Source organism: Chamaea fasciata, unplaced genomic scaffold, assembly GCF_029207755.1.
Source record: "Chamaea fasciata isolate MVZ Bird 193981 ecotype frontalis unplaced genomic scaffold, bChaFas1.0.hap1 SCAF_16, whole genome shotgun sequence".
NCBI lineage: Eukaryota > Metazoa > Chordata > Aves > Passeriformes > Sylviidae > Chamaea > Chamaea fasciata.
The window spans coordinates 3,299,406-3,324,533 of NW_027094101.1; the positions used below are offsets into that span (position 1 = coordinate 3,299,406).

The 25,128-nt window shown below is 43.3% G+C and overlaps 2 protein-coding genes across 7 annotated transcripts in view; one reads left to right on the forward strand and one right to left on the reverse strand.

The window, feature by feature from the left end:
- The window catches only part of IQCK (IQ motif containing K), a 36,865-nt gene extending 34,433 nt beyond the window's left edge, over positions 1-2,432 (forward strand). For all 5 annotated transcript variants that reach the window (XM_066197913.1, XM_066197910.1, XM_066197909.1 and 2 more), the window contains one exon: positions 1,052-2,432. In XM_066197913.1, coding sequence (XP_066054010.1) covers positions 1,052-1,089 — 38 coding nt within the window. In that variant the 3' untranslated portion in view covers positions 1,090-2,432. The remainder of the gene's footprint in view (positions 1-1,051) is intronic.
- On the reverse strand, positions 2,411-19,145 carry GPRC5B (G protein-coupled receptor class C group 5 member B). 2 transcript variants are annotated; one of them, XM_066197907.1, is made up of 4 exons: positions 18,965-19,145; positions 11,933-12,942; positions 7,327-7,439; positions 2,411-5,962 (listed from the first exon to the last, which is right to left on the reverse strand). In XM_066197907.1, the coding sequence occupies exons 2-4, from the start codon at positions 12,936-12,938 to the stop codon at positions 5,918-5,920; spliced, it is 1,164 nt and encodes a 387-aa protein (XP_066054004.1). In that variant the 5' UTR covers positions 12,939-12,942; positions 18,965-19,145; the 3' UTR covers positions 2,411-5,917. The 2 variants fall into 2 exon arrangements, with proteins under 2 accessions (XP_066054004.1, XP_066054003.1); XM_066197906.1 differs by having other exon boundaries at positions 11,933-12,946.
- Positions 19,146-25,128: the final 5,983 nt, after the last annotated feature.

The following is a 25,128-nucleotide window of genomic DNA, read 5'->3' on the forward strand; positions in this document are numbered from 1 at the left end:
CACTGAGCACCTTAAATTAGCACATGGGCCTGTTGCAGCCCAGCATTCCCGGTATGTACCAAGAGGATTTTGTTTGCTGGTTTTCAGTTGCATGCCTTGGAAGGGTAACTAAGCTCTCCTGAAGCTGTACGTTCAAAAGGGGATTTTTTGGGGCTTATTTGGCTTTCTTTGCCTCTAGCATAGCTTTTATATATAAATCTCCCAACAAATTTGCTTGGTGTAAAAGGTGTGTATGGTACAGACAAATCTTCTGAAGTGTAGGAAATAGAAAAGCAGATTTTTTTTAAGTTGAAAGGCAGTTTGTAAAATTTTAAAATGTCAAAACCAGAATAAGATAGCAGAAATCACACAAGTAGAATGAGGGACCAGACTGTTGTATCAGCAAAAGAAAAACATTAGGTTAATCTGTATTAACAGATGTAACATTCTGAAAGAACACAGAGCTTTGAAAACAGCTTTCACTAGGGGGTGGGACATTTTACTTTTATGTAGAGCTTTTGTTCATTTAGAATTGTTTACTCCAGCAAGCAACCCTGTGCTCTTTGTTTGACTGATTTTTCCCATTTGGCAGACCCTTTGCAATCACATGGACAACATTCTTCTTTCCACTGAGACATAGAAAAACTATTCTTTATTGACCTTGCTTGTTATCCTAAATGACAAAAATATATTTATATGCTAGGTGAACTGTGTGGCTTCATCACTGACTTTTAATTGAAAATTCTTCAAAGCCGAAACCTCAAAGAGCTGCTTTCAAAATTTTTTTTTTTTTTTTTAACAATCCAGTGATTTCATACTAGCAAAAAAGCTCTGCCCTCAGCTACACATGCACAACTCCCACAGCTGGCACAGGGAACTGTGTGCAAGTATCTGAGTGCTGAAGCTGTGTCAAAACATGAAAAAAAAAGCCATACAAAGAAGAAATACACTTTTTGCATTGGGCAGGGGATTTGTATTTATTTATTGAACAACAGGCTATTTGCTGTGGAAGAATGGATGTTTTCTTTTTTGTTTCTGTGCCTGTTAATTTTTTTTTTTTTTGTGTTTGCAGTGGAAAGAAAAGCAGAAGAGCTGGACAAACGTACCTAAAATCCTTCAACATCACAATTTTAGTTACCTCACTAAAACTGCAAAGCACAGAGCTCATGGACTTTGTGATACTGATTTAGAAACGCTCTTAGCATTAAAGTTTTACATGTGAGGTATTGTAAATCAAAGGCAGGTTATATAAGGACCCAGCATGCCAAGACAAAATTCAGTGTTAGTCTCAGTGAGCACAATTCTGTTAAAACAGATGGAATGGTGCACATTTAGCCAAAAATGTTGAATCTGTGCTTGTGTTCCTGAATGCTCACTTAAAACCTTTTCTGACAGGAACAGAACTGGATGAAATTAAATGGGGTTCTACCCACATGTAGGTGAGTGTTAAATCTTCATTTATCATAAACTGGACTTCCCTGACTCCTGCAGAGCTGTGACAATTTACACAAATCCAGGCTCTGTTCAGAATGGTCTAAGTTGCAGAAATGCTGTGCCCCTGCAATTCCAATGGAAGGCAATGAGAGCTGGGGCTGCTCTGCATTTCTGCAGGGGAGAAAAGTCAAAGGCCCTTTTGTTACCACTTAGCACATGTGCTGAGAAAGTGCAGAATTAAGATCCCAGTGTCAGCATTTTCAGCAATCTTATGCAGGCTACTTACTTATATCAGGTCCAAGCACAGTAAAAATCAGATTGGGCCCCTTGCTAAGGAACCTTTATTGTTTTTTCAACTTCGCCCTGTCAAGCACAGTCCTATTTACGCCTTTATAATTTCACAATTAGAGAAGATAGTAGCAGAATTACAAATAATTCCATGTAAGTCAAAGGTGTAGTTGTTTTGACTGAACACCTAATAAAACATGGGTGGTCTCTAGCACTTGGTTCCACATGGATTTCTCCCATCACCTGCACAGACTTTGTCTTCACTGTTCCACCAGTACCCACCCCTTGGGTTTTTTCCTGGCTGGTGATGATGGTTCTGGAAAATCAAACCATTTGAAGAAAAAACTCTCATCCTGCACTCTTCAAGCCCAGCTGTATTCTCCTGTCCCCTCCTTTTCACAAGCACAAGCAATTGAACCAGAACAGGAAACTGCTGAGCCAACAGGGGGGAAAAAAAAATATCCCTTTTGTGTTAAGAGTTTGGCTGCTGAGCTCCTTGACTGGCTCACAGTGGGTTTGATAGGTGCCAGAGCTAAGGGTAGGAGTGGGAATGTGGCCAGAAGAGGAGGAATGTGGTTTAGGATCCCTTTCCTTTAGTTTAACTTTGCTTATTTTGAGGAACTGCACCAAGGGGCAATTCTGTCTGTAGGCACTGCTCACTGCAATGGAAAAAATCTCTGTGGATTTTAAAACCAAGTGGACGCAAACATTGTAAGTAAATAGTAAAGCCTTTATTCTCATTAAGAACAGCATTTTGAAAATAAAACATTTGCCCATGCTTTACAACCTTTGTAGTTTTGTATACTTATGTACAGTCATCATGGTACACATTGATTGTCTTGAAAATCTTTTAAAGATGTACCTAATAAGATACCAGTATGCAACAATCAGCGGAAAAAAGGGTACGTTATAAAACACACGTTAATACATTTAATAAATATATATTATCTATCAAAAATTGAGCTTTAGCTCTCATCAATTAATAAAAAGCACCTGCTTTGTAATCCTGTAAGTTGGTAGAACAATCCAATTGTTTTATTATAAAAGCTACAATGCTCCCTTTTGTATGGCCTTTGGTTAGACCCAAGGCATCGAGCTCAAACAAAGCCAGCCAAGATGCCTGTGTTTAGACTAAAAGCAGAAACAGCTAATTGTATAGTATTTCATGTACCTTGTTTATAGAAACAGCTGGATGTATTGAGAGTGTTTTTCTGAAAATGCTACATATTTTCTGGCAAGTGTCAAACACCCTCAACCCATCTGAGAGCAGGACAGGATCTGCATGATCTTGAACTCTTTTCCTGCCATTGATCAAAAGCTGGTCATTATAAATCTTGTTTGGGTAATAGATGCTTTTGTCAGATGCTTTGTGATTTCATTTTTCTGCATGGAAACACCATGAGCACATAACCATCAAGGGACAACATAGTAGCTTTTATAGTATAAAAGCTAATTATAATTAGGAGAACTGAGAAAGGCTTGTGCTTGCTTACTTATTCATGTTGTTCACAGATGCTCTACATTCTAGGAAACTTTCAAAAAAGGCAAAAGTAAACACTGTAACAAAAATATAAGTTAACATAAAGGTGCCTTTCTTCAATTACAGCTTTATTTTGGGGCATTTTACATCACAGACTAGTGACTTACAAAAAAAAAAAAAAAAGTTGCTCATTACTAATTGTATAAAGTTGGAAAATAAAGACCCTCCTAAATCTATTGCCACACTTTCACCACCACACATGAAACCCAATCCCGCTAATTTTTCGTTCAGTGAACAGTCCACATGACTAACCCAGTGAGATTAGTCACGTGAACAGCAGTTGGTAAAATCTGGCCATATCTCTGCATAAGCCCTGAAATTCCAAACAACTTCATCAGAAGCAGGATTGGGAACTCTATTTATCAATTCAGTCACATCTAGAAAAAGAAAAAGGAAGTTTCTTAAGATAACTATGTCTTGTATAGATTTTTGTCAAAGGTCTATAAAATGTGTATTAAGTCTTGGTTGTAGCATGATAAACTTTTTAAAAGAAAGCTGTCCTACCATTTATGCCATGGTCATCTTATATGTTTTTATGATAAGAGTTTTACGAGGGATTTTTTTTAAACTGTTTTTTAAAAGCAAAATTCTGCAGGCAAGTGACGGTAATAGTGTTTTTATTGTTCCAAATTACGTGTCTTCTGGGTGGCTATCATTATCTTAAATATTATCTCGATCAAAGCTCTGCTCGTAACAAGCAAAATGTATTTCTAAGTCACTGGATAGCATGCAATATCCACCCCTACCCTACTTGGTTACTAAGGCCATCTAGTTACATACAAAATGAAATAAAGGATCCCTAAAACAAGCACATGCTTCCTTTGCCTCGAGGAGGGAAGGGCAGGGGGGAGCTGACATACTCCTTCACTCATGCATGACAGAAAAACATTGCTTCTGGAGGAGAAGGGCTTTGAAATAAAACCCCATAAGATGATCATGGCAAGAATGGCAATATATAGTTTTCCATATATATATACATATATCTGTGTGCAACACTTAGGGACTGGTCTTGCAGCCTCTGTACCTGTACGTAGACCTACTGGTGTCGATGGGACTACAAGTCTGCAGGACTAGGTTCCTAATTCAGGAGAAATGGAGGTACATGAGGGATCAGGAAGACTCTTGAAAAATAAAAAGCTTGTCTTTCTTCTGCAGTATACAGCAAGTAACTTCTCTCTGTGAAGCTACTAAGCTATTCAGTTATTTGTACATTTTATCTTTTTTTAGTTTGAAAATATATATATTTTTATTACAGCATATGCAAAGTTTAATTGTTATATGTTTCCTATGCCTTCAAGTAAAAACAATTAGCTTTTAGTATTGAGGAAAGCTAAGATTAACATTGGCCAAACAGTGAGGATACAGTGATGTTTTCAATGTCCGATATGTATTAAATGTTAAAGAAAGGAATGATTGCTCGAACATAATGAAAAACCATGGCACAACAAATGGGCAATGGGAACTGTTTAAATAACCCAGAGAAAACAAAGATGAAAAGCTTTAAAAAGTCTGCCATATATCAACTCAAGAAAACGGATGGGGAGGGGAGGAGTAGGGAAGAAACCACCTTAAATAAACAGAAACAACAACAAACCACCTCCAGCACAGAGATTCTACTCTCTAGGCACTAAAATGCACAACCACATTGAAATGCACGAACAACTGCAGTTGAGGGGACTGGACTACTCGCACGACCAGGGGCTCCGGGGGTGTCACCCTCTCTGCTGCCCAGTGTCCCTGCCGAGGGTCAGCGCTGCCCAGCTGGCCCCGGCTCCTGCCTGACCCCCAGCCCAGCGCGGCCGGCTCCGGAGCGCCTTCCTTCCCTCCTCCAGCACCCACTGCTGCTGCCAACGCCAGCCACATCCTCTCCCAGCGCAGCCCCTGCACAAACGCATCCCTCCGAGGGATGGCTTTGCCTGCGGGAGCCGTGGGAGCCCAGCTTTGGGGCTGGATAGCAGGGAAACGATCCCACGAGGCCGAGGAGAGCTGGCCGTGCCGGACCTGCGCTTCTCCTCTCTGCCCCGAGGAGCTCCATAACGCACATGAAACATGCCCAGACCTTTCAGCCCTCCAGAACTGCACCTCCTAGGCCAGCTTGCGAAGAGCAGAGCATCAGCCTACAGAGCAACGGGGTTGCCACAGAGTGACGATGTCTGACTACGCACGATGCTGCGTGACTGTACAGTACAGCTAGGGAAGGAGCCAACAGGGGACTTCTCATGAGGCTGGAAACGACAGGAAAAGGAGCAAAATGGAAAGAAATCCTGCGTGTTTTCACACTCTAGTGGGCAATCTCTTGTGGCAACATGAATTAAGTTTAGGTGAGAGGAGGGTATTTTGCAAGCAACTGGCAACCACCAAAACCAGGCTGAGCCTGGCACACAAGTTACAGACAAGAGAATATCTTACACTTCAGAATACAATATCTCCTCTGCCAATTTAAGGTGTGCCTGCTTCTGTTTTAAATCAGATTCAGCTTCAGTATTACAATTTTGTTTTTGCAATTCTCCATTCAGTGGTGTTCACATTTAGGCAAAATCCTCAGTAGGATTTAGAAAGATCCTGGATGTTTTGTTGCTTTGTTCTGGTACTGTTATGGATTCCTTCCCTCAAAGACACACTGCCAGGGAACAACATCTGCAACAAGGATTCTTATTCTCTACAGCCTACAGCCTTTCACCAGAGGTGTCGTCCAGTGTAACTTGGCGGAGCAGTTGGTATCTGGAAATAAGGATAATAAACCCATAACTCAGAGATCTAGACTGTTCAAAAATCAGTGTTAACACACTACATGTACATGACAGCTTTCCAGATGGTAGTTCTAGAGCAAAGTGACACAAAGAAACTCATCTTCCACGCATACAAGTGCATTTTTCGCTCTGTAAAACCATGACTATATATACACATGAGCTTTGTATCCAACTCAGAATAAGCAAAACAAACAAAACACCGAATTCGCAAGCTTCTCATCCTTTAACTGCCTTATCCCTGAACTGCACATTCTGGTATCAGAAAACAGGCAGAGATGAATTAAAACATCAGAAGGACGCAATCTATTACTGATAGCAAAGCCAAGCCTTTTCATTTTACTCAAGTTGACACGTTTCACACAGTCTTACCCAGGAGAATTCTTGCATCTAGTCCCTCTTGTTCACTAAAATCAGCCAAAACTTTACTTACTTATAAACAAAACCAGACCTGCAATCAGTTCATGTTATTTGGTTTTAAATGTAGAGGTTGAGTTATGGAATCAGCTCATGATTCAAAAGAAAGAAAACCCAACTCACATGAGTACAAACTGGCTCATGAGTAGATTTTTAAGAAGCATGTAGATATGCATGAAAAATGTGGGGATGAAAATTCTTCTTTTTCAACAGTATGCCTCCTATATGAAATGTCTTAAGTGAAAATTATACATAATGTGATAAACATTTGTAAAGTCCGTTTGGCATCACTAAACCAATCTTACAACAACCAGGCTGCAAAAATACAGGTCTATCAAAGAATGTCATGCCAAACCATGGTCTAAGGAAGAAAAACTGATGCTAATAACATTAAAATATTCTATATTCCTCTTCTATGAATCCCGTTTCAAAATGTGTACAAATCTGTAAGTTACAAAGAATTACATATATTTTACAAGAAAAGGGAATATATGTGAGAGACCACCATTATCTGCATCAATTATTTAAAGTAATGTACTGCCTGAAAACATCTGCGTGACTCACACCATCCTGAAAAACATCAGGTTAGAAATGGTGTCACTTAATAGTTATGTTAAATACCTTAACACAAATTTAATTTAATTTGAAAGGGCCACTGAATATGCTGTCTCACAAAAAAAACTTGGTTCACTGAAGCTGCACTGCAAAATGTGAACAGCCAACTAAACAAATGCAAAATACTTGTTAATTACATATTTTCTAGAGGGAAGGGAAGCATTACATGCATACTTGCTACCTTATATTTTCATTTATAGCTTTCCCCCTGCTGTGAATAAGCTGAAGCAGGTTTTTCAATTAGCAATGGTTGTATATATCAGTACATTTCAAAGATTTCTTAAATCATCACATTTTGATACTTACAGTCCCACCATTTAGCACAACTGCCATCTCAGTTGGCTGATAAACATTGCTTCTAAAAGGAGCACTAGGCCGGCTTCCCAAACTGCCGTTCCGAAATCCTGCCGTCCTTAGCGCTGTGTTTGGAAAAGAGAGACCACTCTTAGAACACAATTAAAGCTGTGCAATCACACAGTATCTTCCTTCCAGTTCAGTTATTGGGAACCTTGCCACTGATTTAACTTCCACGTTGCTTTTGAACAGCTGTTTCTCTTGCACGTTGGGAATGGATTTCAGAAGAATCAGATTTAAATTAAACGAACTGCTTGCTAGGGAGGGAGGAAAAAGGAACCAAATTTTTGATGCTTGCTTAATCTCATTTCAGTGGGAGCTCAATGTCTTTAGTCACCAAAACTGTGAAGTATCTTGGACAAGGCGTTTTGCAAAGTGCTCCCTGTGCTGGTCTGGATACTGTGGGGTTAAGTAAAATGTGTTACATTTTGCTTTCTATCAAATTCAGTGGACAGGGATCCAAAGCCTTGCTCAAGCCAGTAAGCAATGCTCACAACCCCCTGAGCATTACTTCAGCATGACTAGCATATAAGGATTTTCCAGATGTTTCAGATTATATTTACTCTGAGAAACGAGAAAGATGGAGTAAATATTGCTTTTGAATAGCTTAAACATGGCAAAGCACTGAAGGCAAAGAGAAGATACTGATTGTCCTTTTGGATGTTTATACCGGGAATAAATCAGTTTCCCCATTAATTTTAGTACAAGTTTGGGTTCAAGATGTAAAATCTGAATGAGATATGCATAGTGAGGGATATGCTGCTCTCTCTAAAGCCGTCTGGGGATTGGCACATACAAACTCCCTCTTTAATTTTGAGGGTAAATAATGACTTCACTGAACTCAGGCATGGCCAGGGAACAGAGCTCATTTATCCGCACAACGTGCGTGGTCACAACGGGCAACGCTCATCTGTCAGCTGCTAAACAGAAACATGCCCAGTGCAGGCACCTGGGGCAAGAACTTCTCTTAGATTTAATTCAAATTACAATTCTACAGAGTCTCTGCCTGAAATCCTGAATGAGCTGAAGTTCATGAGAATTTCAGCACAGACTTTAATGAAGCCAGGATTTATCTCCAATGTAGTTGCTCTGTGTAGAAGATGATTTAAATGGATCCTACTGCCGTATGCTGTCCTCTATCCACTGCTACTCCTCTCTTTGGGAGTTGTGCACCAAGATGAAGAACAGTATTGATTTAGTATGGAAATTTAGAAATTCCACTGTGCAAATGCTCAGCTATCGACTTCAGATTCATATAGACCCTCACTTGCTCTCTATTTGAAAATTACGTATTTTTGCAGAAGACTGGGAGAAAAAAAATCATGAAAATGCCTAAACTGGAACTAAGAATTTTTTATTAGATATTTAACCATCTCAAGGTCAGTAACATTTTTTTGTTATTATTTGACTACTTCTTGTGCGATAAACACACATGACTGCACTGGTATTTGCTAGTACACACAAACACAAAAAAATCTTTATCATGCACATCGTCATTAAAATATTTATACAGAACATTTACACAAAATATACACAGTTATTTCAAAGCTATCTTAAAGAGCCAGTAAATTCAATTTCATATTGCTAAATTTTCTTTCCCTGTTATTGCAAACAGCCATGCTTTTTTTGACGTGAGAATCTGTGATAAAACTTGTAGACAAAATAGACATTTTGGATTTTTTTTTCATACCAGTTTTACCATTTTTCCTTGTCCTTTTGACATTACTATTAAATAAATCCACTTGCATAGGGTATGCATAGGTAAAAAAAAACAAGCAGTACTGAGGATATTTGAGCAAATGTGTCAAAGCTTCTTTTTAACACATTTTAAATTTTGTTCACTTTGCTTTCAGACATTGGCTGTGACGGAGACTGGTAGTACTAGAAGTTATTAAATGAAATTTAATGATACCAGAGCTGCTTAGGCTTGGGTTTCCTGACAGCTGGAGAATTCTGCATTTCACATCCAGATTTCTCTTGTTTAAGGCAAATTCCCTCAGCCTACAGAGGTTGCCCTACTAGTGTGCACTGCACTCCCAGAGAGCACTGAACTCAGTCAACTGCTCTTTGTCCAGGCTTTCTAAATACTTTAATGTAATTTTAGAAGGCACACCTATGAAAATAACTCTTCTAAAGAGATATTTCAACCTATCATATAAATATTTAAATCCCAGAGTAGTACGCTGTTTAAATGATGTTTAAGTTACTGACTTTAAAATAGATTTGCTTTATTAATGCTTAATGTTGTTCCTGGAATAGAGCAGCTCTCGTTGCAGTGCATAACTTGAAGCTACATTTTTGCTAAGAAAGAAAGAATCAAGGAGGACGTACGCTTGTTTTAACCTGAACGCTGTGCAGCTTCTTAAAATGCTGCTTAGAATCTTAAAAAGGAGCAAAGTATCTAAATTGTTTTATACAAGTATTAGTGAAATAACAAGAATAATGGAAAATATGTTCGTCCAGCCATGTTTTCTATTTAAAGCTAACTATTTACTGAAACAAGTATTACAGTCAGGGAATTGTTTTCTGCTTATCATGTCTTCCAAACTTTACAACTAGTACATCTTCTATTCTAAAACATCATTCTTAAGTATGAAGTAATTGAAGAAAGTACCCTTCTGGTAATTTCTGAACTCTTGGTGATGAATTCTCAAATTGAGTCTGATTAAATGGATGAAAGAAGAGAATGTTCTCTACATACCTGCAGAGCCAATTGCTCACAGACTCCAAGTGCTTTGCCACTGACAACCATCAACTTACTGACTTGGTTATTATTGCCTGTATCCACTTTCAGCCTGCTAAGTTTTGTCTCCAAACCCTGCTGTCCCAAGCCAGTCCTTAAAGAACTGCTGCAAAGGAATATTTAATCTGTTCTGATGTACTAAAAATGCCTATATGCCATGGGAATAGGAATGACAGGAATTTATTATGGTATACATTAATATGGGCATCGGATAAGGAAATCTGTTTTGTATTGTACTATAATTCGGATAGATTAAAGCAGAACATAAATTGCACTATAATAGACAGTATAATGATTTTATAGCTATCATACATCCATCCATTTCACAAAAAAACTTAATTATTGAATGATTAGATCAAAAAGGAGCTTCCAGTTCTTTTTTAAAAATGCATCCATGAATGGGAATGATACAGAATGAAAAATCCAATTTTGTTCTTAGATGTGCCTTAGCCAGAAATAGCTTCACTGAAGCCACTGCAGTTATTTTACTATGAAATTAATTTAACGGGGGATGCAGCACAGTAAAAAAAAAAAAAAAAAAGAAGAAAAAAAGCCTCTAAAAGCCTCTTGCTTTGGAACATTAGTAATAACAACCACTCTTTCATTCATGTGATTTTTTTGTTTTACCACTCCCGTTACAGTATCTACTCACAGAACAAACTTCCCTGCTAGAAGGAGATCTTTAAAGTTCCTGCTAAAACCTTAGAGGAAAAAGTGCCTTCCTGACCCAACATTGCGCCAAACAAAAGTGCTGTTTTCCTCCGTGTCTGGTCAGTTCCCAGGGAAACATCAAACCCAGAGGAAATCAAAGACACACAAAGATGAATAGGAAGGTGAAGTGCCTGGACCACGTGCCCTAAACCTTCTTTCAGGGGCTGCCAGAGCAATGTGGCAACTACTGCCCGAGACAGCAGGCCAGTATTCTTCTCAATTAGAGTGAATAAAAATCATTGTGACTCGTAACAAAATCCTTTCTCCAGGTGTGGGGCAGCACCAGACCACAACCCCCCTGAGAACACCACAGGGCTCCAGCTTCCCACTGCTGGTGACAGAGGCATCCCTGGCGTTTCTGACATGGGTTAAACGTTCACCAAGGGTCTGGATGTCTGGAGCACCCAGTTGTTGCTGGTCCTTTCAGCAATCACTCAAAAGCATTTCCCCTGCAAATTTTAATGATGTGTCATCACGCATCCTTCTATGACAAGGAAGGCAAATTACCTCGAAACCTCCATGAAACCTCAAGCCTTCAGAACAAAGGCTGTCTTTGAACTGTCCACAAGCCACTTGGCATTTTTTCTCCCACAGGGATACGAAGTGGCACCAAATCCATTTTAATGGAAATATAATTAATAATAATTATTTTGTTGCTCAAGTGGCTGAGCAATTTGTAACACAGGCCACTTTATTTTTTTCTGAGGTTTTGGGAAAGTATTTTGGGTTAAATGTTGATACCTGCTAATTACAAAAAATGTCATTTAAATAATTTAAAATAAAGGTTATTTTTTTCCACAATTAATTTTTTTTTTATTCTTTTGGTATTGGCTTTGCATTTGAAATTGTTCTGCTTTTCAAAGAAAAACTAACACACAGAAGAATTATCATAACCTAACATATGTCTTGTCTGCATTTTTTTCAGACAATAAAATGTCTCCCTCACTAGAAGATGTCTTAGTGAAAATTGTAAAAGGGAACAAGGTGTAGCGTGAAAATTATTGTATTTATCACGACCTTTCTTTTCAACACCTGAACAATGTCTCATACAGAGAGTTTTCTTGACACTACAAAAAAATACAATCCTTTAGAGCCAATCCTTACCTGCATTATGTTCATCCATTGAAAAGGCTTTATTTTCCATGTAGCTCCGAGGAAGCTGTATATCTTCCTCAAAAGCGGTTTCACGCATCCTCGGCTGTGAAGTATCAAAATAATTGGGGGTGTTTTCCTGCTGTGATGGAAGGATGGTACAGTGGACCTCTGGGATGGCATGGAAAATAACAAACACCCAACCACTGGACACCAGTGCAATAGCCAGAGTGGGATCACTCCATTTGTCTCTTCTCTGGAGCTCAGCGTTCCCGAAGAGGTACATAGTCATCCAGGCTACCCAAATCAGAATGGAGAAAAAAAGGGTTATAATGAGGCATACTCCGTTTTTCTTCCATTTCTTAAACTTCCCACAGAGAGTGAAAAACGAGAATCCCATGGTAAACACCATCAGGAACATGACGTAGATGGAAGCCATGGCGAAATCCATCGGCTCGTAGCTGCAGGCCAGCTTGTTATCCCTGACCACGGTCAGGATCAGCCACTCGGTCGCGATGATGACCTGCACCAGCATCAGGCAGACGGACACCCCAGCCAGGTGCCAGCCCGACGGGCTCTTCCCATGGCGAACCAGCCTGCGAAGCCTCCAGGCCTGGGCTAGCAAGCACGAGAAGCACAAGGCAAAGATAACTCCCCACAGAAACCTTCGGGTGGAGCACACCATCTCATCTTCCTGGATGATGAAAGCAAACGTCAGCCCAAACAGTCCCAGAGTCCCAAAGAGAAAGAGGAAGTGCATCCCCAGGGGGCTCTTCTTCTCTTTGTCCTTGATGAAGGGCAGCCTCACCAGCAAAATCAGCATCAGCAGCAACGTGGTCAGCACACCTGCCCCCGCCACCGCCTCCAAAACGATCCCCCAGATGGCATCCAGGTCACACAGGTAAACGTACTGAGGGAGGAGATCCAGTCCACACCCTCGAGGAGTACTGGAGTTTTCTGAAGAGCCATAGCTGATCACGAAGAGGAGGAAGAAACCAATGGCTCGGTAGGTTTTCATTTTTCTGTCTGAGACAATAAAATATTTGTTTAGCTAGAGCTGAGTTGGGAGGATTTCACAGCCACTGAAGCCCAGCTTGTTTCAGTGGCCCATATTTACAGTTTTTGCACTGGATTTGCAGCTGGCACAGCCTCCCCCCAGCCCCCTTCACTGCCCTCCCAAAAGCTGCTTTTGCCTGTTGCGCTCAGAATGCAAAATGACTCACTGCTCTGTTTGCACAGATTGAAAACATCATTTCCAAATTCTGACCCAGCAAATGGCCTAAAACACAGCCAGAAAAAATTACACACCCCGTTGCAAATATTACATTGTGTGCAATACTTAGACACTTACTACCTGTTTAAACATAATACCCCATTGAATCAAGGTGTTTAAAGCATGTTTAAGTTGCACTAGGCCTGATGGAGGTATAAGCTGTATCACAATTAGACTGTCCCACAGCCTTGCTCCTTTTACTGGAAGAAAAGCAGAGTCGAAACCACTTTTTAAATTATTACTTTTTAAAGGATAAACCAATCCAAGGAAAATAAACATTGTACATTCTTAAAAAAAGAAAAATCTTGTTTTCATGCTTGGTCAATAGGCAGTTATCATATTCACTTCTTTCATCCTCTTCCAAAGCCCAGATATTAGATTGCTTTTGGAAACGGGAATGGCAGTCTAGAAAAATCCCATATTCTGTGACAATGGTGCACACATGCAGTGTCATCAATCAACTAATCAAAAATGAATGCCTCATTGTGCTTCTCAGCCAGTCCAAAGCCATTCAAAGGAAACAAATAACAAAAACCAGAGCATCGCTTTCTTGGATCCAGAGCGTGGACAATGGTAAACTCTCCAGGAACACAACACATCCCACCTGACCATCAGGACCAAAAGCCTAGACAAATCCCAACTTAGTTTTAGGAAGAACACGGGTTAGGTGCTTTAAAAATCCACATTATGGCATTTGCTTTTATTAAGCAAAGCAGAGCAAAGGAGATGGTTAAAAATGTAACTTTAACTCCCAATCTGCCTGGGCCGCAGCCGCCCTGTAAGGGCAGCCTGCAGTAAACACTGTGTGAAGCAGATATGAAACCTGACTCTGTTAACCTTCACCAGCAGTTAGTGCTGCAGGTTCCAGCAGGATTTTCCTCATTGATGTGAGGAACGTTTCAGACTCCCACTTGTACTGTGTGACCATGAGGAAGAAAAGCACCACATAAGCAGGCAGTCATGTTAGTCAGTGTGAGTCACACAGCTCACGGGACATGTTCAGGATGCAAAATGAAAAGCAGAGGAACTATGAGGAGCTCTTTAGTAAGCCATACACCAGCCCTAAATGGTTACCCGCCCAAAGAGATTTTGTAGATTAGAACTGCTTTTAATGAAAACTTTGAAAACTTTAATGGGAGTTGAAAACGATTTAAAGTAGTGGTGCAATGTTGCATTGAGCACAATCAGTCATAACCAAGACAAAAGAACTGTTTACATAGACTGAAACTCTACTGTGTCTCTTAGAGCTGAGAACCGTGGATTTTCTCATGCATCACAACCCTGCGCTTTACAGTCCTGTAATGACCAAAGTTAAATCTTGAGGATCTCAATCTTCAAGCCAATGTTGCACTGTGTAATGACCAATGGTCTCTATCAGGAGACAGATGATGAAGCTTATGATGTTTCCTATTAGGGGCACCAAGACAGCAAACATGCCAATATAAATGTGTAATGACTCCATGGTCTTCACTCACACAGGACACAAAACATCCTGTTACAAACCTTCATCTCAGAAGTGGAAGCTGTGAAAAATAATGTGATCTGGGCTTGGACAAACAGGAAATGGGTAATGGGAGATCTTTGCCAGCCCACAGAAATTAATCTTTGCACTATTGGAAGGGCTGCAATGTTCTAACGATGCAATGACCTGCTAAGGACAAATGATTTGGTTTTTTCCTACCTATCTGTAATTTACTTTATGGTGGATTGGTAAAATATACACTTGTTTATATCTGATTTGTGTAACAGGTTCTTCAATGACTCCGTCGCAACACCCATGTTAAAAACACTGACTTTACAGACAGAAAACTAATCATCGGTGAAATATATTCATTTTTGTATTGAATATACGCTCAATAAATCTCCTCGCTCTTTGAGTACATAATTAACTAGAAGAAAACATTCCGAAGATAGTTCTCCAATTCCTTTTATGCACAGTCAATTCCTACTGCAACTGGTGAATTGCCTCTTTAGTGTGTTGGAAACGTCCAAAAAAGTGTGAAATGCTCAGCGCCTGCTGACACAAAAAGGGGAAATCCACCAGGATCTACCAAGGCAATGCTCCAAACCAGGGGTACCATTTCAAAAAGTAGGAGGTCATGTGGAAAATCATTCAAAACTCATTCCAAATGTCACCCAAACTAGAAACAATAAACAGCCCTGAAGTGAGGATCATGTTAATTTTCCACTTTTCCATCACTTACAAATTATGATAAGCATGAACTAAATTGCTTTCAATACTAGCTTTGTTTATTAGCTACTCTCCAAAGACCTGGGGGGTAATGAATTAAGTGCGAGTATCCCCAGTTCTAAGATATTTTCCAGTTTTCTGGTTACTTTATTCATGTCATGTAACCCTCATGTGATTGAGCTATTCTAGGACAGTCTGTTTCCATGGAGATTGTGCTGCATGGGTAAGCAGTCATATTGTCAGGCCATCATTTGTTTCCTCTTCCTATTTGGAAGTGTTTGGGAGGGGGAAGGGAGGGTTAATGAAATCGAGTATTTCTCCCTCCATGAAGAAGTGGTCAGTTTTGGAAAGGGGGTGTTAAGCTGTGACAAAATATATTTAGAATTCAAAATATGTGTTCTGAAATATGGAGGTGTTCAACTCAAGAGGAATTTTCCCAAGTTACTTCCTACTTTTGGGAAAGCTGATGGGACGCAATCAGTGGTCCTCTTAGAAAGGTCCTAGACAGCCGCAGTACTGACCAAGAAATCTCTAGGACTGCTGACAGTTATTCCTGGTGTGAAATAATTTCCTACCCAATGTCAGTGTGTCCCACTAAACACTCAACCCTGCCCAAACCAAAGCTGGCAAGCAGGGCTTGAAGTCTCCAAAGGAGGAATCAGTTCCTCATAACTGCTATCAACAAAGCAGTTTGTTTCTAACCTGTTTACTATCAATTTCTGCCTGACTGGGTAAGAACAGGCAATATTAATAATCTACCCCCTGAGACATTACCAGCCAAAAAAATCCTCTTTCTACTGCAGATCCTCAGCACTGAACATAGACGGTTGTAAAAACAAGGGCAAACACTGCATTACAACACACAAGTTTGGCAAGTGAATACCACAACTTTAGCTAAAACCACAGATTCAATCATTTTAAGGGAAAACTCTAAAGTTTTTTTAGAGAAAAGTTGTTTTGGAAAAAAAAAAGCAGAGAAATAGATCATTATGAGAGTTTTATTAAAATAGCATCTTCCTCAAGCCTGTGCAGTGGGGTAGGATGGCAGAGTTCTGTGCCTCTTGAGATTTTATAGTAAAAATTTTACTGCACATTCTTGCTGTTTGTTACTTAAATCAGTAACTGTAGAGGAAGAGTATTTTTACCTCTTTATGTCTAGATTAGCTCTGACTGAAGTTATGCAACCTCACAGTAGTAACAATAGCGCTCTATTCGGCTGGCACTTCACTTCTGCTGCCAGACAACTACAGTAACACAGGAATGCCACGGAAACATTCCAGCACAGATAGAGTCAGTGGCACCGACACATCCCCCTCATACTCAGGAACTGCTCACAGGGAAGAAAAGCAACTTGAGGGATTTTCCCCCCCACCAGATTCCTCTCCAAAATTTTATTTCGGTAAAGCCATTAAGGCAACATACCTGAAACCAGAGCAATCAGGAACACTTATAATCAATATTCTAATCAATAAGCCTTGCACATTTTAGGCAAAAGCAGCAAACAATTAGCAGGACAGCTTCAAACCCAGTACTTAATTTTTGGCTCAAAATCTGCTCTCAATGACAGCTGTAATAACCCCACTGTTTTCTACAGAGTGAGGTCCCCTTCATTACATTATCTGGCATAGAGTCACTGCAGAAATTGCAGACACAAAGCTGCCCCAGCGGGTACAAACTACAATTACAAGCAACTAAGCAGAAACAGAAAATCTCACAGTTGTCATCAAAAAGTTGTCATGGTTAAAAATCAATGAGGCTTTCTGTAGCTAAAGTCTTCTGACCAAAGCTTGCAAAGGGATCAAAAAGACACGGCTGTATTCATAGGTACAGAATATATATATACAGAATAAATCTGTATCGTGCAAAGATTTAAGGTTAGGCTATTCATGTTAGATGCATTCTCTGCTCCTGCACCTGGAGTTCAAATGTTAGTCAGCTGACACAGGGAGATGCATTCAATGGCAGAAAAGAAAAACAATCTAGTAAATACAAGCAATAGTAACACAAATAGTAACTTGCTCTTCCACACAGGCAGAAGACTGGTTCACTGTGCAGTTTCCAAAAGAAAACCACCCCCACCACGAAGTGTTGTGGAGAGATGAGAGTGAGTGAGGAATTAATCACAACACAGGATCTCTGCCAGCTGCTTTTGATCAGAACTGAAGAATGAGCTCCAGGACTGATAACAGAGCAGCAACAGCCAAGCTGAGATCAGACTACTCAAGAGATGTGTGTATTTCCAGAATAATAATTAATAGTGCAATTGTGCTTTGTAGGCAAAAATACAGCAGTGATTTTGACAGCCCCTGCATTAGATACACATCATGCTCTGTTACAGCCCCGTGGTTACAGAAGGCAAGACCCCACTCCGAAAAGGACATGTAGAAAAAGTATTGCTTTCATTCAGAAATGCTCTGTGATGCTGAATACCCTATGAAATTATCTTTCTAATTTTCCAGGAGCTCAATTCCCTTGGTCAGAATCGGTGTATCACGTGTGCCTAGGGACTTCTGACCACAGTGCCTGGCGTTGAATTCACAACCGACAGCAATCAATTACAGTAATTCAACGTTTTTATCTTCTTTGCTATTTCTCAGACTGTTTCTATTCATGTCATAGCCTTCTAGCAGATGGGTTCTGTCACCCGATTTCTCCTGATGCAGCGAGACAACACCTCAACCCTGATATTCCCTGCTGGTAAGCAGCAAGGGTATCCCCGTTAAACAGCTACTCGGCACTAGCGCCGATCACCAAGCTGGGTGTTTGCGTTCAGCACGCAGGAAATCCTGTTAGCCTTGGGATAAACATTAGGGCAGGTGTAAACAAAGGGTTCACGTAAGTGCTAAATCCACTCTCTGTGTGGCTTTGAGGAGAGCTAACACAGAGACAGGGCTTTGAGTAACTAGAGAGAAAACTGCTGCGCACCCGCACCCAGCCTGAGCTCCCGCCAGCCCCGGGACCGGACCGCGGCGGCCAGGGGCCAACAAAAGGCTCTTCCCCCTCCGTCTCTTCCCTGCCACTGCCCTTGAGCTCCCGCTGGGGAATGCCATGAGGTGCCGGGCTGGGCTGCAACTACCCGGCGTAGAACCGCGGTGCGAGGCCAGGCGGCCCCTCCGTGCGGCCGGCGCGCCGCTGCCTCCGCTCCGGGCTCGCCTTAATCCGCCTGCAACCTCCCTTCCTGGACGATACCTATCCCGCTTCAGCCTCCGCTCTTTTGTCCCTTCGCTCATTTCTCTCTTCGGTTTCTTTTTCCCGTCTCTTCGTCCCCCGCCCGTCCCCATCCTCTCCGAACTCCACTGCCTTCCTCGCCAGCCTTCCGCCCCGCTCCCCGCAGCGCAGCCCCCTGCTCGGAGCCCCCCCCCCCGCCCCCCCCCGCGTCCTGCCCTATATATCCCGTCTAATCCCCCCCAGGATTCCTATATCCAGCCTGTTGTCTGCTGGCTGCCACCGAGCCAATTCCGCGGGCAGCGCAGGGCGCAGAGCCGGCTGAGCGGCTCCGCCGCGTCCCCCTGGCCCGCAGCCCTACCCCGGGCGTACCCCCGGAGCCGGCCCGGCCCCGCCGTTCCCCCCGCCGGCTCACCCGCTGTCTGCTGCGGCCGAGGGCGGCGGGGCAGCTCTGTCCGCCAGCCCTCCGCAAGTCACATCCCGGCTCCGGCGGCGCGGCGGCTCCGCGGCGGGGAGCGAGCGCAGCGCCGGCCGCCCCCGCGGCGGGTCATGGAGCGCTCGGCCCGGGGCAAGCCGTGCGGAGCGGCGTCCCGAGCGGTGTCCGCCGCGCTCTGTGCCCGCCGCTCCGCCGCGCTCCGGCCCCGCGGCCAGCCCCCTCCCACCGCCCCGCCCCGCTCCGCTCGGGCACGGCTCGGCCCGGCACGGCCCGGTGGGGCAGGGGTACCCCGGGGACAGGGACGGCGCTGGGCGCGCCGAGCCGCCCGGCTCCCGGGGGAGGGGGCACGGTGAGGGTGTGGGGGCACGCTTACACACGCTCACGCTGCTCACACGCTCACGCTCACCATTCACACACTACCGCCTCCCGACGCTCGCACTCTCCCACAGTGTGCGGCCGGGCACGTATCGCCGCTGTCAGCGCGGGTCCACACAGGGGCACACAGGCATGGCCGCAGCCCTACGTGCTCAGGTGACACGAGGGCAGGACACGGCGCGGGGCGGGAGCAGGCACACGGGCGGCATTCCTGCCCGCTCCTGTCCCCGCAAATGAGGGTGACAGCGAGGGTTGGGAACCCCCTCCCGGGCAGGCTGGCGGAGCATGCACACACCTACGGCCAGGTGTGGGACTGCAGAGGTGAGGGGGTTTTCAACCCTCTGACGACGGGGGGTTTTGAAAGGGGCTGGGTACGTTCAAACCTTCTCCAGATACAGCTTCTGACCTGCCACAGCCCGAGACCACAGCTAAACAAACACTTGGAAGGGAAAACATCGGGAGCCTGTGTACGGAGCAAGTGACACTTCACGCGCAGGATGAGCCCCTGCGAGCGCGGGAGGTGCTGCAAGGGCCGTGCTGGGCACTGCTCCGTGTCTGCCTCCTACCCCCAACGGGCAGCTGCTGCCCTGCTTTTCAGCTTCTCCACAGTTCAACCCTGAGACTGTCATGACCCTCAGACAGGGCTTTCTACAAACTCCAGGAGGAGTTATTTGTAGGAAGAAAATACAGCTTCTGTATATGATGTTCATGAGCAGCAGAAACTCATGAGCCTTTTCAACAGCTTAGAGTCCATCTGCCTGACACGTCCACGACCAGCAGCCTCACCGTGTTGTGCATCCCTGGGTTACGCACCTCTGCATCCCTGGGTTACGCACCTCTGCATCCCTGGGTTATGCTTCCACTTAAACCACTAAGGACAGTCCGGGCAGACACAGCTGACACGGCATCAGCAGCAGGGAGTGCCCACAATGTGTCCTTCCTAAACACCTGCCCTTCTTGCCCGGTTTCCATATCCAGAGCCTTCCAAAGGGAAATATCTGCTCTGAAATGTGCGTTCTTCAGCGCAGCAGAACTGTAACCTTTAAAGAGACTCTTCCTAACATGCGTGGGCTTATTTACCTGTCATTTATTCTGCCTTGGGGGGTAACCTGAACTTCTCAGTGTGGCTGACATGGAGTAAATTGGATGGTGGGGTTGGACTGTAATTGCCTGTGTTTAGGAAGGGCAGCAGGCAGAGGAAAGCTTAGACAGAGGAACGATTTCACATTTCTGCTCTTTTTTTGTCTCAATTTCTCTGTCTTGCTGCTTTCAGGTTTTAGGCACTGGTTTTATTTGAGTCACATGTAAACAACATACCCTGCCCTTGCATCACTTGGCAGCTATGTTCCATTCAGAGTTAAGCAGGATAATTTTACAGAAACTGAGGTGGTGAGAGGTGAAGTTGCTGTAAACTGCCCAAGGTCACCCAGCAGTCTGGCAGAAAAGCGGAAAATACTGATTCAACAGATCTGTCTGTACCCCTGCTCCATCTTGGCAGCCTGAGCCAAGCACCCAAATACTACAGTACCAAGTAAAGACCTTTTTGTGTATAAATAAACACACAGAGTTCTCTGTGCCGTGCTGGATACAGAGAGGTAGACCAGGGGGGAGGATGAATCACAAGGATTCATGTGCTGTCGGTCTTGGCCGGCTCACAAGGGAGCAATGTACTGAGCCCTTCATCAAATGCAAATCTTGGGCATTGTTCCCTTCTCCCCGGTTCCCTGAAGGAAACAGCCTCCCCCATTTGCCTTGTACTGATAGAACAGGGAAGATAATGCCCCTCTCAACCGTTACTAGTGGATCAGTACTGAATAGGGTTGATTTCTCTCCTGCTGAAGCAGTTTTTAGTGTTAGCTACCATGAAAAAGTGTAGGACAGGTCTCCAAATCATCCAGGAAATTATAGGACTTGGTAGGGTAGCTGGACTGAATCACACCTCCTGTTGCATTACTTTCCACCTAGTTAGCTTTGCAAAATATGCTCTTAAAATTGGCTTTTATTTAGGGGACTTATTTCTATCAGGCAACCACAAACTCATCAGCACCTTCAGCATTTCCTCACCGTGAGAGAGCAGGTAGAAGGATGGAGTGGGTGCTGTGACCCACGCAGACTGTGTGAATTCCCTGATTTCAGATGGTGCTCTCTACTCCTGCATCAGTTCCTGGGACCCTGCAGTGCCAGTAGCCAGTGACTGTTCGCATGTGATCAGTGCTTAGAGGAGGCTGGGGAAGGGGTGATGTGTGCAAGGCCAAAGTAGAGGTAAAATTTAGAGACCTCCACTTATGCCATGCAATTCTGCAAGAGCTGATGGCCTAAAGAAAAGTAAGCTCAACGCTTTTGTTCATCTCTGGAATAGTGAAGAACATGCACGGTATCTATTTGTCTTTATTTTAGACTGAGTGTCCAGTATAGTCAACTTCTAAAAACCCCCCTGCTTTTCAGTAATTTTACTCCTCCTATTTCCTACAGCACACGTTTGGTCATTGAACAGGTTTTTAGCTTTCTCCCCACCAATATCTGGTTTACTGCTTGTGACAACAGGTGAACAAAGAGTCTGTGTGGTGCTGCATGTTCCCAATGTTTCTCTTCAGCAGCAGTGCTCCCAGCAGGATTTGACAGGAGGGAGCAAGGCTGATACAGCAGCACTGAGTGGACACCACTCACCATCCATGAATGCCAAACCCATATCCCCACAGACTGTCATCCTCATTTCAGCTGGTTTTCCCGTGTCCCAACCTGAGATAAAGGCAATTTCCATCCTCTGTTCTCTTCTTACCCTTCAGAAAGCCTGGCAGGTGTTGTGTTTACTGCAGGAGCAGGCACAAAAACAGTGGAGCAGTGTTTCACTACCAGCTTTCCTTTGTGCTGCAGAACCTTTTCACTGGGTACTCCGGTTTTACAGCTCCTGCCAGCATGAAACTGTGCTTGTGCCAGTGCAATTTAAGTGGAATATTTCATTAAGAGATCAGCAGCAGGCACATGGAAATGACAGCGATCATTAAGTCTGCATTACTTTGTTTGCATTAGGGAGCTGTAGAGGCCCCAGGCACAGACAGGGCTGCACGGCACAGGGGGGAGCCAGCCCTGTATAAATCACTTTAGACTGCCCTGAGACACACTGTGTGCCTTAATCGTGGGATGGCCAGGCTCTGGTGTCTGTTCCTAGATGTTGAGACGCCACAAAAATGAAGAGGACAGAAGAAAATAAGGAGACGCCAGGTGAATTTGCCCCTGGCAGTGGTGTGTGGTTGATTCACACCATTTCTGAGCCCCGAGCAGAGGTACTTTTCATTACACAAATCCCTGCAGCGTGATTAGTTTGCCTAATACTTGCCCTGCTTTTTCTCAGGGCAGGATACAAATCCTGGTGCTCCCGTTGGTTGGCAGCATCAAGGAGACAGCGAGATCTGTGTGACCGCTGTGAGATGGTTTCTGTTACTGCAGAGGGTTTCACACGTTGCTCCTGGCACTGCCCAGGGCAAAGTCTGCTCTCCACCGTGTTCTGGGAAATGGGTCTGAGTCACCAAATGGAGCTGGTGAGGAGAAGGGGAGAAGGGGAAATGAAAGAAGGAGAATCTTGAAATCACTATGAAGACAAAGATGAGTGACAGGAAGGAGATGGATGCGTGGAGGACAGAGAAAGAAAGAATTATTGAAACATTATGGAGAAACATAATCTGGAAAACATCTATCTATGGCTCAAAAGAAAGGTGCTCTCAGGACAGAAAGTGTGGGGAAATGGCCATAGTGTTGAATGTCACATCCACTTTTAAATCCAAATTATACCTGTTCTTTCAGCTTGCATTAAGCAAACCAAGGCAAGGAGACACTTTTACAGCATTGCACCTACTAATAATTCCTTTTCTGTTTGGTAATCAATACAGCCTGTCCTGTGGCTCTCCCCATCACTTGCTTGGACATACAGGGAAGGCAGTGAGTCTCCTCCACTTAGCAGTCACAGCTCTGAACACCAGCACAAGGGAGCAGCCATGCAGGTGAGATTTACAGTGCAGTCAATCTGATATTTGTTTGTTTTCTCAAGGCATTCCTTTGTCACACTAGTAATGCATAAATGCTTTCCTTAAACCATAAGGAAACATGGACAAGTTTTATGATTTAATGCAGCTGGTTGCATTCAGTTAAAACACAATTTGAATCAAGATGGTCGGTGACACCAGGCACGTGATTAAAACCCTTATGGCTGGGAATTTGCACACCTTCGAATCTTCATTTCACAAGGAAAACCACCAGAGATGCGTATTTAAATCAGCATATCTCTAGTACGTTGAGGTATTGCTACAGCCTCTCTGAAGCTCTGACCAGATAAATCTCAAACTGGACAAACCTTTTAGATTTAAAAATTTTATACTTGACCTTTGCACAGACAAAGTCCCGGTTGTATTAAAATGAATTTGATCAAGCGAATGATTTGTGGCTTTCTGTTCTGAGCATGAGAAAACTTCCTTAAAACTGAATGTGTTGGGGACATAGCGACCCTGGCCAAGAGCAGCAAATTCTGCTGGAGAACCTTGAGCTTCCTTGTGGTGTGGATGGTGCTGGGTGCAGTGAGATTTCTTAGGGTGATGGCTGCAGGGAATTGTTACAGTCACCTACAACGCACACAGAGATTCTCGACATCCTGTTCCCTCCTCAACACATTAAAGATATCAGCCCGTGCAACTGTGCCACCCTTGAATGCACTTATGTTTCAAATGAGCTTGATTTATAAGTGCTTTTATTTACATCTGCTGGTTTCACACCTACGCTGAGGTTTTTTTTCTGAATTCTGCTAAGAATGGTGCTGGTGTCTCTTGAATGTGGTGTCGTTAATGCCCTTATCTGTAATATCTCCTCAGGGAAGTGGGAAATCACATCCCGATTTTTTTTTCTGGCCTTCTTCTTTACTGGCATGTTTGATGAAAAATATTGCCCCCTGTTGTGGACTGTCTGTGTATCTAAAACCAAGAAAATAACGTTTGTATTCTCGCAGGTTATTGAACAATCCCCTCTTGGTGATGTGCTCAGGGTTTCTGTTGCTGAGACTGTCACCTGCTGGCCACGGAGAAGTTCGCCAGGACCTCGGGAACAACCACAGGGGCTGATGGATTAAATACTCGGGTTTGCCTTTAGAAATTACACGCTGAGATGTTCCTGGTTTATCTAACTCTAAACAGGATGGGAATTCTGTCAATGGAGGTAGATCAGGAAAGCTTCCTCATTTATAGAACATCGGAATTTCATGGCGTTTTAATGCAAAGGAAACCAGGTTCTCATGACAAGTGAGCATGTGGGGTAAAATGCTGGTTACAGTAAATTTAACTAAGCTTAACTCTGGCAAACTAAGCCATAACCCATAAGCAAGAGAAAGGGGGAAAAAAAGGAAACAAAAGACTGGTTATCCTGCCTCTGGCAGATTTTTGTCACATTAGACCATGGATACAAGATGACCCTAAGAAAGGGTCACGTCTTTGTATTGACCAGCAGAGCTCAACAGGAATCAAAGGACCTTTACTGAAGCTCTACACTACAGCTTTTACAGGGAAGGAAAAGAATTGCTCTGAAAAGCTCTTTCAGCCCTGCCCCTGTCCTGCCCTTCCATCTGTTGTCACTGATAACGCATTTTCTGCCAGTCTTTGGGCCAGAACCTCAGCTGGTGTAAATCTGAGCAAGTCTGAATTCACAGCTGGAATAAGGGTTTGCAGGGTGGTCTATCCTCATTTCAAGAAGCGCTTCCTTTCCCCCCCCAACCCTGAGGGCAGGTTACT

What these genes read in the sequence shown, in the direction of transcription:
- GPRC5B (XM_066197907.1), bottom strand. Translation starts at nt 12,938, where the DNA reads ATGAAAACCTACCGAGCCATTGGTTTCTTCCTCCTCTTCGTGATCAGC. An exon ending in AATGGATGAACATAATGCAG is followed by an intron (nt 7,440 to 11,932) that starts GTAAGGATTGGC and finishes TTCCAAACACAG; the next exon opens with CGCTAAGGACGGCAGGATTT. An exon ending in TTGTGCTAAATGGTGGGACT is followed by an intron (nt 5,963 to 7,326) that starts GTAAGTATCAAA and finishes CCTTATTTCCAG; the next exon opens with ATACCAACTGCTCCGCCAAG.